At 37.3% G+C, this 16,598-nt stretch overlaps 1 protein-coding gene across 4 annotated transcripts in view; it reads right to left on the bottom strand.

Annotated features, from left to right (window-relative positions):
* TRDN (triadin) overlaps positions 1-16,598 on the bottom strand; it is a 90,435-nt gene that overhangs the window by 27,501 nt on the left and 46,336 nt on the right. For all 4 annotated transcript variants that reach the window (XM_085314365.1, XM_085314356.1, XM_085314350.1 and 1 more), the window contains exons 3-4: positions 12,228-12,365; positions 10,332-10,361 (exon numbers count right to left, since the gene is read on the bottom strand). In XM_085314365.1, coding sequence (XP_085170491.1) covers positions 10,332-10,361; positions 12,228-12,365 — 168 coding nt within the window. The remainder of the gene's footprint in view (positions 1-10,331; positions 10,362-12,227; positions 12,366-16,598) is intronic.

The following is a 16,598-nucleotide window of genomic DNA, read 5'->3' as shown; positions in this document are numbered from 1 at the left end:
CATTAGCGATCACCTGCTAACAACTTCATCATCCTGCTGATAAGTGCTTTGATTCTAGGACAATGTTTGTTGCTGTTATTTGTTTGTTTTGAAGACTATATGGTGAAGAAGATACATTGGGAAAAAGGCATTTTAAGAGCAGTATATGTGCCATTTTCATAGAAAAAATATTGAACTTATGTAAAGATTTTATTATAAACCATTTTTCCACAAGTCCTATATCTTAAACTAAATTTATTCCACTATTCCTTTTTTCATTATATTAGGGACAATTAACTATGTTCCTATGTATTCACATTGCTAAAGCTATTATATTCTTTACCAAAAGTAATACATTTTAATAATAGCAATTAGTGGTGAGTAGAGGTGTATCATTATATTATTGTGTATTTATTATAACAGTTTTATTGCAAAATCATTGATTACTGTCATTGAGCTTTCAGTTTGGTTTTGGTAACTTGGGCATTTTAGTATATTTAATAGGGCTACTTGAAAATCTAGCCCCACAGGCCGTTTCAATAGAAAATTGTCTTTTAGCAAGATAGGAAAGTACTTATTTTTCCTGAAAAGATAAGATGAAGGGGAACACTTAATAAAAGAATTATCTACAGACATGCTATTTTCTTAGGATTTATTTCTTTCTGATGGGTCCAAAAGCGGAAGCATATCCTTCACTAAAAGCGGAAATAGTAATGATTGTAAGAGAGAAACTCCAGGTGGAAAGCCTCATATTACTCAGATCAATRTACTTTTTTTGGTTACTGTTTCCATGTTTTGGACCTTTTTTCCCCTCGGGGAAGGCTTCTGTTTTCTATGGAAAAATAATTTATGAATATCTGTTAAGTATAACCCAAACAAAAGTTGGATTCTAAGGGGAAAAGGTTACTTTTAGTTGTCTCAGATAATTATCTGATAAGCGGCACTGATGTGTCTCAAGAAGACTATAGACAACTTTTTCTGTATGGAGGTAATATATATTGTGATTGGATTTTTGAAAGACTTAGAAGTGAAAGATAGTAGAAGATCTTCAAACCTAAGAATTTTCTCATAAAAAATGTTTTTATTCCAAATACATAAATATGTTAATATTGCTTTTTTCCAGACTGCAATTCTGTACCTAGATTTTGAAATGAAAAAGGTAAGYTAATTACACTGTGATTTATTTAAGAAAAAAAAAAAGAGCTAGAGCCATGTGATCATAAAAATGTTTGTGGTTTTGTTTTGTTTATTTCCTCTCTGTGGAAGGTAAAATTAAGTAGATGCGTTCCTCTTTATGGAAGAGAACACCACAAAGGTGCTGTTGGACCAGTTCTAAATSATGTTTTCTGTAATAAATTTTACAGCCTGCACTTAAATCAGTGCAATCTTATTTGCTTATAAGACTGTTATAAGAGTTGCTGGTAGGTTTAAGGTTTTATAATAGCTTGAAGAATTTCAGCTGAGATTTCTTTACAGTTCAGGACATCAGAATCAACAGTAACTGTCTCTAGCTAAGCATTCATAGTGGGGTTCTGTATAACTAGGTTCTATTTAGACAGAAATTCTAGACCTCTGAGTAGAGGAAAACAATGTATATACTAATAAATTAAATCTCTAATCTTGATTAGCCTCAAAGACGTATTTTCCCATATAAAACTTTTTCTTTCTTTCTTTTTTTTATGATAAAAACAAGAGGAAAACTCGCAAGACTAACTCACAGTTTCTACGCGCAGCTTTAAAAAACATCAGCTCTACCGCTTTGACCTTAATGTATTAATCCATCAATAGATATTCTCATCAACTCAATTACGTTGTGAGGCACTTGATTTTTTCAGGAGTCTGRCATGAAGAAGAGAAATGTTTTGGGGAGTTATGACAGACCTGGAGCATGTTAGTGGTCCACTTGCTGCATCCTCTCCTTGAATAGGAGGAACCTCTGTTCACGTGGGGAATAAAGCTGGTCCTTTTTTTGTTTCATTTTATTTTTTTCCCCTCTCATGTACCTGTTGCTCTGTCTCTGGCAAAGCAAGCTCCCAGCCAGAGGGACACCTGCCTCCTACTTCTTCCTTTTAGAGTACAAATGTCTCCAATGAGCCTTTCTATGGCACACAAATTTAGGAATCCCATCAAGGTAACATGAATAGCTATACTTAAAGTTTTCCCTAATTTAAGAGGCTAGATTAACTATTTAAAAACCTATCTATTGCCACATCTCTGCTTAGGATTCCTACCAGCCTCATGGTTCAAATTCCTCTGTGTATCTTTTAAAAGCAATTTTGGATTAAAATATTTCAACTCATGTTAAAAATCCCTGCTCTTTCACAGGGAAAAGAACATCCCTATTCCCTAGAGGTTTATAACTGTGTTTCATCTGAGTAGTATGGAAAATATTTTCCTTACATTATAAAGTGCTTTTTTGCAGTGGAAGTGCTATTGCTATATTGATTAGATTAAGTAAAACAAAATAAGATTGTAAGAAGAAAATTAATAACAGAAATGGATGCCACAGAAAATCTAAATTAAAAAAAAAAAAAACATGTCTGGAAAAGCAGGTTAGCATATAAGAATTGAATCAATCAATGGTTTTCTTCTTTTAACGCAGGGTGTACTTTGCACAGAGATATACAGAATGCTTTGTAGTAAAATGTAGCCTAGAGAGACAGTGAAAGCCTTTTACAAAGATCTGTAATAGCAACTCATATATAGAAAAGAGAATTACCATATGGCAACATAAAAGAAACTGAAGATGGATTCAGAAGGCATTACCAGTACAAATAGATATGTACTTTAGGGATGAATGGTACTGAATAATTAATTTCTAAGACACATATATCAGACATGGCAACAACTTCATTTCAGGACTATAGTTTTCAGCTATGGCAGCCTGAGTTTCTTTTCTCTAGTCTTATCTACTTGTTAACTTTTGGATTGGAAATTGTTTATTTTTTAACATAGATGTTTCCTGAACATGAAAAATTACTTTCTTTATTTTTACAGATTTATTACTGGATAACAATTTCAAAGGGACTTCTAAATGGCCTGGAAGCTGATGCTCTAATTTTAGAATTCTCCCGGAAAAGAAAAAAAAAATTAGTTACCGTGTCAGCTGCTAATGGGAACTATTCCAAACATGATCCTTACGATATAAACCATAGTAATGATAAATTTTATTTCTATACAACTTATTTTCTTTTTAAACTTCAGTAAGCCTTATTAGTAGGGAATTTTTAATGGGAGAATTTGAATAATGGCACCTGGTGTCATTTTAGACTCCCTAAGGGACCCTTATCTTCACCAACTGCTACATAAATGTGCATTTCTCCATGGATCCATGCAATGTCTGAAATACCATGTGATATCTAACATGGTGCTAGACAACTCAGTTTATTCACCTAAGTCCTGCCCAGGGACTTTTTCTAGTATGGGAGAAAAAGGTTGCTCAGTGATGATGAATTAAAAGTGGCAAAACCTTGTAATATATATAGATGCTCTTTAATGATGGCAGATGAGTATGGCTAATTATTATTTAACTAATCATATGAAAATTTGGGAAAGAAAACTGTTGTCTTCCAAATCTTACTATGAAACTGAACTGGTTCCAGCAACTTTATGCCGTGGTGGTTTTRCTCACTAATGCATGTATTATCTGTAGCCTTGAACTCATAGTAAGAAGGTATCCATCGATCACAATCATACAAAAACTGTGCCCCTGTTATTATATTATATATGTAATATATTATATTATGTTCATTATGGACAAATGTCTGGAATATGGAGAATTATTCTGGTAATCAGAATCATAGAATCGGTAAGGTTGGAAGGGACCTCTGGAGATCATCTAGTCCAACCCCACTGCTCCAGCAGGGTCACCTACAGCATGGTAGAAAGGGTTGCATCCAGGCAGGCCTTGAAGAGCTCCAGAGAAGGAGACTCCWCMACCTCTMTSGGCAACCTRTGCCAGKGCTCCSTCACTTTCACAGGGAAGAAATTCCCCCTCACGCTCAGGCGGAACKTCCTGTGCTTCAATTTCTGCCCATTGCCTCTGGTCCTGTCACATGGGACAGCTGAAAAGAGTTTGTCCCCGTCCCCTTGACACCCTCCCTTCAGGTACTTGTACACATTGATAAGATCCCCCCTCAGGCTTCTCTTCCCCASGCTGAAGAGGCCCAGCTCTCGCAGCCGTTCCTCRCAGGGCMGGTGCTCCAGCCCTCTGATCATCTTCATAGCCCTACACTGGACTCCCTCCAGTAGATCCAGGTCTCTCTTGTCCTGGGGAGCCCAGAACTGAACACAGCACTTGAGATGAGGCCTCCTCAGGGCTGAGGAGAGGGGCAGGATCGCCTCCCTCGACCTGCTGGCAACACTCTTCCTAATGCACCCCAGGAGACCATTGGCCTTCTTGGGCCATTGCTGGCTCATGGTCAACTTGTCATCCACCAGCACTCCCAGGTCCTTCTCTGCAGAGCTGCTCTCCAGAAGGTCAGCCCCAGCCTGTACTGCTGCCTAGGGTTATTTCTCCCTAGGTGCAGGACTCTGCACTTGCCCTTGTTGAACCTCAGGAGGTTCCTCTCCGCCCAGCTCTCCAGCCTGTCCAGGTCTCTCTGAATGGCAGCACAGCCGTCAGGTGTGTCAGCCACTCCTCCCAGCTTGGGATCATCAGCAAACGTGCTGAGGAGGCACTCTGTCCCCTCATCCAGGTCATTGGTGAAGAAGCTGAACAGGATGGGACCCAGTACTGAGCCCTGGGGGATGCCACTAGCCACAGGCCTCCAACTGAACTCCACGCCACTGATGATGACCCTCTGAGCTCTGCCTTTCAGGCAGTTCTTAGTCCACCTCACTGTCCACTCGTCTAACCCACACTTCCTGAGCTTCTCTGGGAGGATGTTAYGGGAGACAAAAGCCTTGCTGAAGTCAAGGTACACAATATCCACTGCTCTCCCTTCATCTACCCAGCCAGTCTTTCCATCAGAGAAGGCTATCAGATTGGTCAAGCAGGATTTCCCCTTGGTGAATCCATGCTGGCTACTCCTGATCACCTTCTTCTCCTCCATATGTCTGGAGATGACATCCAGAAGGAGCTGTTCCATCACCTTTCCAGGGATGCAGGTGAGGCTGACCAGCCTGTAGTTGCCTGGGTCCTCCTTCTTGCCCTTCTTGAAGACKKGAGTGACAYTGGCTTTCTTCCASTCCTCAGGYACCTCTCCAGTTCTCCAGGACCTTTCAAAGATGATGGAGAGCAGCTTGGCAACAGCATCTGCCAGCTTCCTCAGTACCGTGGATGCATCCCATCTGGGGCCATGGATCTGCAGATGTCTAGCCTGCCCAGAAGGTCTCTAATCCTATTCTCCTCAACCAAAGGAAARTCTTCCTTTCTCCAGACTTTCTCCCTCACATCCAGGCTGCGGGATTTCTGAGAGCTGCCCTTAGCAGTGAAGACTGAAGCAAAGAAGGCATTCAGTAATTCTGCCTTCTCTGTATCCCTTGTCACCAGGGCCCCCGCCCYATTCAGCAGTGGGCCCACATTTTCCCTAGTCCTCCTCTTGCTGCTGATGTATTTGAACAAGAAAGGAAATTTTCACTAAATGATTAACTGTTCTGGCACACTTCTCGGTCATTCTCAGACAGCAATAAGGACTTCTACTCTATCCACTGAGTGAGTTGGACTTTTGGTCTGTTCAGGTATAACCATTCTTATGTACTTAATAGACAAAAACATCTAGCCATGCATTACAGATTGCAGGACTAAAATCTTCAACGTTTTCAGTATGTTTTTCTCCACTCTGAATAGCTTGGAACAATTATTTTTAGGCTTTTTCAGGCCATAATAACAAAAACGTGTTCAAATCCAGATCAGCAAATCTGCTACCAGTCTTCTCTAAGCTGCTTCTTCCAACTCTCGGGCAAAGCTGGCAGAGCCGTCTGATCGCTTTTAACAGGAGATCTAGGAAATGATGTGTACCTTTCCCTTTAGTAGCATTTTATTTGTTGTTGTTAGCTCAGATTAAAACCCAGATCTGAACAAATAAACAGTTTGTGCTGAATAAATTCTGGCTGTCTTAGCCTTGGAGGGTTAATGGGAGTTAATGTCTGGGTCAAGTCTGTGGTAAATACACTTGGGTCAGATCTGCCCAGTTACATTAGTTTAACCAACCATACCCTTAGAAGTTGTTAGGTCTTTTAAGAACATGACCTGTTTGTTTTCAGCATATTAACAGCCCTCTGTCTGATGCTCAGGGAACCATATTCTCATTTGAACAGAAGATAAAGTTGAATGAAAGATAAGGTACTTTGCCAAAAAGCTTATTTGTAATTTAGCAAAATTTCTTGAAACTTGTAACTGAAATTTCCTCTCTTTTTGTGGCTTCTTGTTTTAATCTGTCATTTATTAACTACATTTTTTTTTTCTATTTGACAATTTGAGACTTGGTAGCCAAGTCAGGAGAATAGGTTCATGACATATATTTATTTTTATACCTCTTTCTATCTYATAGAGGCACACTCTAACTCACAGAAAGTTAGAGGTCTCTCTACTTCAGAGAAATCAAGTTTGTTTGATTATTGGTATAGGATAATCTTTTATGTCAAAAAGATCTGTTTGGTAATGCAGATAGAAAGAACTGAGTAAATCAATGTATCATTATGGTATTGTTCTAACTTTGTGGTATTTACTGAAATGAAAATTGCCTGTAAAACCTATAAACTCCTGCTACATGTGCACAGCTGGACAGGTATACCCTGGCAAGCTAAACTAGGAATCCACGTTTAGAGTTTAAATTTTCAATTGCCAATATGTAAATTAGAGTGAAGGTCCACCAAAGATTAATAATGAAACATTTAGCCAGGGACGACAATGCTGAAGTGTTTGTGCTTGKCTGTTTTTTACAGAAAACTATTTCTAATTTTGTGCACCATGTTTCTCAACCATTCTCCAAACTCACAACTAATACTGGGCACAAATACTGAGAAATAATAAAAATTTCTCTCTGTTTCTATAATAATAAATTCTAATAAGGGAATCCAAATATGAGAAAACATACAGCTGTCAAATAATTGGATTTGTCTGTAGAGGTTAAACTAACCCAGGAAAAAAATGAACAGTATTGTCAGGCATAACCATTGTTCTAGGAAAAAAAATGAAGMCAAAACATATTAAGCTTGTAAGAAACTGTTATTAGCCTTCCGCATACCTTTTTGTGAAAATGCTTTGTGATTTTAGCATGTTGCATTGTTGAACACTGCAACCCCACTGATGATTACATTTTTTTTCCTTGAACAATATAAAATGTTCACACTTTTCCAATTATTAAGATAAATATTCTTGGTGAGACTAGGGCTGGAAAAAATAATTGCAATAAAAAAGGTACAAGGAAAGCATTTAAATACTTTCTAAAGCTTTCTGAAACTGATATTAATCCCGTTGCTTATGCTAGCCTACTGTCATTATTTGTATCCCTATTATCTTTGCTTTCAATCTACATCTCTAGGAAGGTTATCTTTGCTTTCTTTGGGCTCATAATTATCACTACACTTYTCTTCCTTCATCACTACACAATGTCCTTGTCCCTCCCCCCTAATTCTTTTTCATATGTAGTTGTATTGTGGTCCCAACATACTTACTATTTCTTTAGTTGTAATATTTCCAGTATAAAATAAGTTTTTGTACTAGTGTTTTAGCATTCATATAATGTGCTAGTCGATAAAGCAGAAAATTGAAGGCTTGTCGATACACTGAAACAGGTACAGAGGTTTTTCAAAAAACCCCAGCAATCTACTTATGAAAGYTCTTGCCACAGTAGCGATGGGTTAGATTCAGAACAAATACTTAGATGACTGAAAACTTGGACATTACAATGTCTGACTATAATGTCTGACTTCATATGCATGTATCTCCCATGTGAAATTTGAGAGAGGCTGCTGCAAAATGTGTGTAAAGAGTCAAATACTTTTCTTGTACAATTTTTCTGGAGATGGCTGTAGAGTACAATACAACATGACCTTAGTGTGGTCAGTTCTTTGTTGGGATGTTCAAACGTCACAAGCGTAAGAGGAGCCACCTGAAGAAARGTAGTTCACAAAGCAATGGGTAACAATGTTGCACAGTGGAAGGCACTGCTGTGTGGAAATGGTCCTTTAAGTGAAAATGGAGAATACCTCAAAGTCTAAAACTTTGGTGGTGATTTTGCAGATCACTGCTAGTATTTTGATATCCAAAAGTGCTAAAATTCCTTTGAGTTGCTGGTACTTYTTTGGGTCCAGCCCTAACAGCAACCATGTGAGACAAAGCACATATTCGATGTTTGCTTCGGAGTGCTTTAGCTCTGGAAATCTTATTTCTGGACCATAGAAAAAGTTATTCAAACAAATCTGCACCTTATGCTCAGAAGAACAATTCTCACAGCCCTTGCAAGGACTCATCTTATCTCCCAGGGCTCTAACTTCTGTGCTGACGAGCTTTAGCCACAGGAGTGAATTTCACTGTGCCCAAGGAGAAAAGCTGTTGACTGTAGTCTTTATTACAGGGCTTTCAGAGAAATTCCATACAGGCTTGGGCCCAGGCCATTCAACTCCTTGTAGCTTATTTTAAGAGAAGCCTGCAAAGAGAGAGAATAACAGCTCTGAGGAGCACAGAGCCGCCTGTCGCTGAGCAGACACGATGACAAAATCCAGTATAATCAAGGCCAAATCCTAGCTGCCAGGATGAAATTGAGTCCTCCAGTCATCCAGAGATGGTAACAAGTTATTTGTGGATGTTGCTATGTGAAAGCTTATGCCTATTGCAAGGAAGGGCCATGGAYTACTACTTTCATCAGTCCTACTTGTGAAACAGCTAGTTTCTGGAGCTAAAAACAGCTAGTAGGCAAGAATGGGACTCCTTATTCTATGAAAGAAGGAGGGAAAGGTCTTGAATATGCATACAGAAAGTGGAAAAATCCACGCAAAATCTCTTTCACAGGTCAGGCAGATGAAGTGAGTTCAAATCTGACTCTTTCACAAAAGAGGCTGTGTTATTCTGTAGAGTAGTAGCTCTAGAGGAACCAATAGCCCCTCTTCTATTTCATACACACCAAATTCAGCTGACTTTCTCAGATATTTATGTCCAGAGTAGGGTTCTGAGCTTTGAATCCTGACTGAGCACTATGCCATCTGTTCTGTCGTTATGGATTAAGTCTTCCCAACAGTGAAGTACCTCTGCAGTATTCCCAACCTGGTCAGCTACACCCACCCATGGTGAGCAGACTCCTTCCACCCTGGGCGCCTGCCAGTAATGTGCTACAGCTACAGAGTCCTTGCAACCACTATAAAAATAAAATACAGCCCTTGGGAAAAGAGAGAGGATAATGCTAAGCCCTCTTGATAATCTTACTGAAGGAATAAATAGACAGAATTTTTTCCCTACATTGCCTATAAATTTTCTTGAATCTTAACATGAAGGATCATCCATAAAAAGATGAATGGTCCTGGTCTTCAAGCTCATTTGGTCCTTGGGTATCCTATTGGGACTGACAAAAAGTGTCGTTGAATAGAAGCCTGATCCAATTCCAATTAACTTCAGGGAAAACTGGGTTGTAATCTCAGCAACAACTATAGTGATAGATTCTTCAATATGGGCATTTATATATTGAGAATTTGATGGATAGAAAATTCAAATCACATGGGCTGGTAGCACACCTTGATATTATCAACCTGAGTTCAATTTGGAGCAAAATGTCCCTAGTTTTGAAAAGCTCTACATCCTATCACCAATATCTCAAGCCTTCTAATACATTTTCATTTTGATTTAATAGAAGTTGAACATAAGTTTTATGTTTCTGCATAACAATTTTCATGTCTAGAAACATTTATATTATAAATCTTACTTGCTTCATTCTTGTCTGCTGTAAAAATGCGATGATAACTTTTTTTTTTTCTTTTTTTCAAGATTCAGAGGCAGTCCTTATTTTGGAGTTCTGCACTGACAAAAGGCAAAATGTTCAAAACACCTAGCCATTATTTCTTAATAGATATTCTTTTGCTCCAGACATATGTATAACTTTATATTGACATTAATAGGAGTCTCACGTATGGAGTAAAGGTACAGATAATATTATTGCAGTAATCCTATAGGTCAACTATGAACATTTTTCAGATTTTCAGAATGATAATGAAACAATCAAGACCTCTCCCAGAACAGCAAACAATACAGCAAATATTATAACTTGGCATTCTTATTTAATGTTTTTCTTAAAGTATGGTACACATAGTACTTTGACAGGTAGCTAGTGACAGAACACGTAGCACAGACATACTAGTTAATTCCTGACATGTATGTAACAAAATATTTGCCCTTTATAATAAGTAAACTAACCAACCTTTTCTTTTCAGAGAATGTTCCACTTCACCTAAATCAAGAAAAAAAGAACTAAAATCAGATAAGAGATAGCATAATAAAAATATATATATATATWTTTTTGTCCTGTTKTTTCATTTTCTTTTTTAAATGTCTTCAATTCCTTATATACTAAATGGCAAGCACTCTATTCTGAGATTTCGGATTTTCTTAACACATCTTTTCTACCATAGAAGCTTTCCAGGGTCTGGGATAGATAAGTTCAGTGTGCAGTAATAACCAAGGAAATATCCAAACTTATATTTGTGCTTTGAATGTAAACATGTGACCACACAATTACAATTTGCTTGGTCCATATTTTAAGGATAAACATATGATTCTGTTTTAACTCCAAATTATAAAACATATATTCAGGTAAGCAGGACTGTAAATTTAGTGACACTTCCAGTGAAGTTAAAGGCAAAAGATGCTCGCTTTCAGTGGACTCAGAGTATCTGACTGCCAAATTTGTTACTCTGCCTCCACATATGACTACTAAAGGGTTCAGTCTGGATAACTGTGTAGAGCATGCAGCCTCAGCTGCATTGATTGCAATGCACAATGCACAGTGAGTGCACATGAATTTACTTTTTACGATATAGTGTAGTAAGTTTCCTACTGCCTTTTCATATTCTTGGTAGGTATTGATTGAACACCTCTTTGACTAAAAGCTGCTGGAACTGAGGTTTCCAAACACTTCTTAGTGGGCATTCAGATCTTTATTTTTTGTATGTCAGGTATTTTATAACCTTTCTTACTTTTATTAATACTTATCCACTCAAGTACTTGAAAGCTTGCAGGTGCTTCAGGAGCTATGAAATGAGAAAAATGAACACTTTTCAATTTTAAGCAAGCTCTCCATATTTCACCTTTTCTGTTTCTCAGCCATAGGAGAGACTGGCCACTTTCTGGTTGTAAATCATATCTCAGAATAGGATGCCCAATTCATGAACCTACATGTAGCAGCRTATCTATTAGTATTCATATACAGTACTGACACAAAAAGCTCATGCAGATATTTAAAAGGTAGAAATTTGTTAATTCCTTGAGTTAATGAACAAGTGGGTAGAAATCAGTTTAGTACATGTTGCTTTTTAATTATCTTGTGTTATAGTCAAATAAAATATGAAATAAACCACTGTGAAATGAAGATGTCACTGCTACAGCCATCACTTGTCAAAATAACCAATATGACATGACATGATGATCCACTGCGGCTCTGCTCATACCAGAGAACTAATTTTCTCATAAGAGAAGGATGGCTATTTCCAAACATAAAATGCAAGCAGCTTAGTTTCATTTATCAGCTGGTATCAGATGAAGAATGTTACCATAATGGCAAAACCATAATTTTTACTAAACTGAATTATTTGCTATTTGTCATCCAAACTCCCATTAGGCAAGTCAAAATGCTATTTTTTCTTTTATTTTTATTGTCAGAGTATTGACCCATAGTTAATATATCAAATAAAAAAGTTCTTCTAAGTTTCTTGGTTTGTCTTGTATATTTACCAGGGTTCTCTAGATTCTTACATACTGTAAGAAAACAGCTATTGCTATTCTCTGAAGCATACCCTGATGCATATTTTGGTTGTGTCTTTGAAGTCTTGTGTAAATTAGCACTCTTTACTTCGAGGTGTACTAATGATAATATTTAATTCTGACAGCTTTTCTGTAATGGTACATTAAACACAAGATGAAAGCTAACAAAGAGACCAATTTACTGATTAGAATTGCCAGTAGATGCTTTATTAACAACAACGTTCACTTTTCATTTTGTTTGACCTTCTTGACTGTGAGGTTAAAAGCTGAGTAAGCCAACATTACGCATGTAAAACAGAAGTTAGAGCAGTTATAGAAATCTTTACATTGTGAATACCTTCATCACTGTCATCATCATCACTCCATACGATGTCAGACAGTAAAGACATAAAGCCATAAAGCCAATCAGTGGATTCTTCCAGTGTCTCATGAATGATTCTCAGTGGTTCTGTGCTGAGCTTGTTAACAGATCTTCCTGAGTGCAGAGTTTAAAACAAAAAAAGTTTAAACAAAGTACTCCTTTGGTGATCAGAATTATTCTTCATTACATACAAGACTAATTATATTACTTCTTTTAACAGAAATAAAGTTTGTGAAAGTTAACTTTTATTATTCAAGAGTTTGAGGACAGATCTTCTTCCTGTGCAGGACTGGTACAAAATGTATCTTACTGTAATTGCAGTTAGCAGAGTGATTCAGGACCCAATGGATATTAGTCTGGTAATGCTCTCCAACTTCTGGCCCTTTGAGGTGTATTTGAGTTGAAGCTAAATAAAGTTTTGATTCCATCAAATATGCATCCTCTCCAATAATCTCTTCCTTTCAGACCTGTTTTTTCTCTTAACCAAGTTCTCCACCTCTTGATATCTATTTAGGATACACAGCTATCTGTGTCCCACTCACGTCACATTTCCCCTTAAGGCTCTCGCTTTTCACAAATCCTGGCTGAGGAAATTGCTGAGCCTTGACTTGACTGCACAGACAGGTTGCATCATTCCTCTGGAGTGAATGCAAAGGATGGGAAGGAGAAGGCTATGTACACAAAGGACAAAAAAAGTCCTGGGTATGGAATGCAGGGAAATGTGAAGTTAAAAATGTCATGCTCAGTGGCAGCCACATTAACACTCACAACTGTATATCTGTTTCTTCTCTTACTACTTTTCTAGACCTTCATACACATGTATGTATGCATACTGATATACTTAACTAGTTCTTATCTTACTGCTTTTGTATTCAAGGCAGGTGGTAAGCCAGTAAACTGTGCAGTTTAATGTGCTCCATCTTACTTGTGTCAACACATCCTCACTGGGCCCTGTAGTACAAGCAAGACCTCCATTCCTCAATATGGCCACACTTCAGCGAGAGCAACCATCAACGGATAATAAAAATACCTCMTACAATGAGTTTTTAGTTATGATTTCACCGATTTATCTCTGCCCTTCTTCTGCTAGCATAGTATTACAGAACTTTTCAGCTTCTGACAGACTATTTTGTCTGTTCTTTTTGTCCAGCAAACCTTCATTATCTTGAAATTATACCAAATATTCCTTAGGAAGAGAGACAAGGACTTGTCATTCAGCCTGTGTTGTCATTCACCATAGCTGAATTGGCAGACTGAATGCTTCCCCTACCTGTGTGAAGGTTTCACACAAATATAGACAATCAGAGACAAATCACAGATATGATTCGTTGGTTCAGTGATTCAGATATGAATCATTGGCCTAGTCCTTCTTCTGTTGATTTCAACAGAAATATAGCACTGAATCTCATAGTAGAATGAGAACTATAGCTCTGTTTACCACCATCTTTTTGTATGCACGTATCTGAATAAGAAATTAAATGTTATAATTTCAGTTAAATTACAACTATTTCTAGCTGCAGCATTCTGACTCACAAGGTAAATCTTAGCAGTAACCAGCAGTAGTCTCACATGAACTTGTGGGTTACCAATACAAGCATAGTGCAGGCTTGAAGCAACTTCATTGAGGCAACAATATGAACAGTTATTCTCCAAAACTGCTAGAAAAAGTGTCTACAAGGAAGGTGACTTTATTTGAAACATAAAGAAGATCTTTCTAAATAATTCCTTTTATTTTTAAATAATTTTTCTCAAATATGAAAGACCAGGTTGTTTTTTTGTTATTTTGCATCTACTTTTTAATAATCTAGATTGAAGAAATATTTTGGTTAATATTTTTGGAGATTATATTATATGTTACTGAACAATCATTCACATCAAATAAATGTATTATGTGCTGTAATAGCATGACATCATATTGCAAAGTAATAGGTAATATAATTTTGTTTACTTCTGTCACCAGACTAAAAAATTCTAAAACATTTTGAGTAATATACCAGGGAACATTTAATTTGTTTATCATAAGGAATATATCTACACGCATTGACCTCATCCACTGAAATCCAGGGATTTTATTTTTCAACAAAATTGCCACAGATGCCCTTCTCAACAGTTTACCAGGAGAATAAATACCTATACTAAGGCAATTAAAAAATAAATCTGCAAGTCAACTCCATATGTCATTTATAATTTATTCTAATCTAGAGATGCTAAAGAGTCTAAGTGAATTAATAGAATTTACATGGTCAGAGGGGTCTTAGCATAATTGAGATTTTGATTCACAAGAAGGGATAGTTTAACTTAGGACAGCTGCCATGATTTCCACTCTGGTCACCCACTCACCCTTTACTCACTGGCTGCTTAGGAATGGCTCAGGGCTTCTACAGCCACTGTTTATGAACTACAACTGTAAACTGAACAAAATTTTTTATCAACTTATTTTAATATCCTGGGCTATAATGTTCAGGAACTGTTTCACAGGTAGCAGAACTGTTCCTCCAAGCACGTATGGGAACTACTTAGGGAAGAGAAACATCAAGAGCAGAAGTTATTGCAACCRCCCCAAGGCAAGCCACCTTTGCTGATGAATCAGAGCCCTCAGCCTCATATTCTGGTCTTAAAATCATAACARCTTCATAGCAAACTATGAAAATGGATTAGAAATTGTGAGTGACTAGAGGCAAAATTCTCCAGTCACACCTCTACTAACGGATCCAAGTTGCAAACCCTGTTTAACATAAAAAGTTTGTAAAATGTTGGTTTGGGACTGTGTAGATGACACTTTAATGGTATTCGCAAAATTGAATTTTGTACAAAAGGTGCAAGATCCACTTGCAGTATGATGGCACCGGCAGGTAGTATTCCTGTGGAAAGACCTTTTATTTAATGTTTGTTATAACTTCTGCAATTTATGAAAGTAGTGCTAAGGGTGATGATGTATCCTAAAATGCATAAGAACACCATGCTAGATATTCCTGAAGTGGAAAGAATTACTGATCAGATCCATGTTTTTAGCTTTCCCCAGAACTTTTTAGCTTTCTCAGGTTGTTCTTTCCCTAGTAGAACAAAATATACATGAAATAAAAGAGAGGAAGCAATTCAAGGTAAAACAAGTAGAGAGAAAAAGCCATTTTCTACACACACATGCAAAGACAGACATCCATTTCCAGTGGATTTTGTTTAAGGAGTATGACTGAGAGAATCCATATTTTCACAACAAAATTTAATCTTGACATTTTGATGTTATGTAAAATTGTTTTTTATTTTTTATTTGCAGATGTTCAGCAAGGGTATAGTATGCTGATGTTTTATTAGAATACTCTTGAAATCAATTACATTCAAACTGGATTAACTGTGCCCTGCATATCTTCTTCCGGGTTTTCATCTCTTGGCAGGCCATAGAATACAAATTATTTTAAAACTCAGCTGACAATATACTTCCCTTGCTCACTATACAACTATTTATATCATTTACATTTACATCAAACGTTAAGCAGATGGTTTTCAGATGATTCTTTTCTCCTTTCCTCTCTAAAAGTACCCCCCCACACACACTATGCCAAGCACATTTATGTCAAAGGGATTTTAATTGGAGCATCTGAGTACTCAGCACTTTTAAAAAGGAGAAGCATTACTTTTTTGGTTAAATGTAGATGCGTACTATATTTCAGACCTACAGTTCTATAGTATGGATTTTCCTTTAGTCTGTGTCTTACATAGGGTTTTCTCAGGTAGGGCCAAAACATACAAATTTGGTGTCCTAAAKGTAAGTGTTTTGTTGGCAAAGTCTGAAGAGGTAAGCTCATGATTCAGATTTGCTACTGTAAGAGGAAGTGGTGGGAGCTGCTGGGGCAGAATCTTGAATTTAAACTGTATAGGGCCTTCATGGAGCCAGGTAGGTATGTGCTGTGAAGTTGTATCTTTTACTGAACTGGCAAACAGAGACTGAGCCAGTTGTYCCTCTTAGGCAATGTAGTAGTAAAATACCAAAAGTTGACTATGGATGGAGGAAGGAAGGGAAGGGAAGAAAGCAGATACTCAGTAAATTAAGATTGGGAATGAAACATGCAATTAATATCGAAACCTTTTTGTTGACAGTATGTCACTTCATTTAATCACAGCTTACGTCCAACTCATCTCATCTAGCTACGTGTACTTGAAGGCCAGGTGTTGAGCTCCTGGTGATTTTGAGACTCCCTCAGGAGTTGGTTTCCGCTTCAGAAAGAAAATCTCTCATCTTCCTCTGAGATCTTTTTTAGAGTGAGATAAATTACTTTCTGAAGATGTCCATGYCTTGCCATTGACTATAAATGAAGCCTAAAAAATTAGTATGGGCATTACACCTTATTT

The sequence above is a fragment of the Rhea americana genome, unplaced genomic scaffold, assembly GCF_003343005.1.
Source record: "Rhea americana isolate MKP2758 unplaced genomic scaffold, rheAme1 scaffold_110, whole genome shotgun sequence".
Classification (NCBI taxonomy): domain Eukaryota; kingdom Metazoa; phylum Chordata; class Aves; order Rheiformes; family Rheidae; genus Rhea; species Rhea americana.
This window is presented reverse-complemented; position numbering and strand designations above follow the sequence as displayed.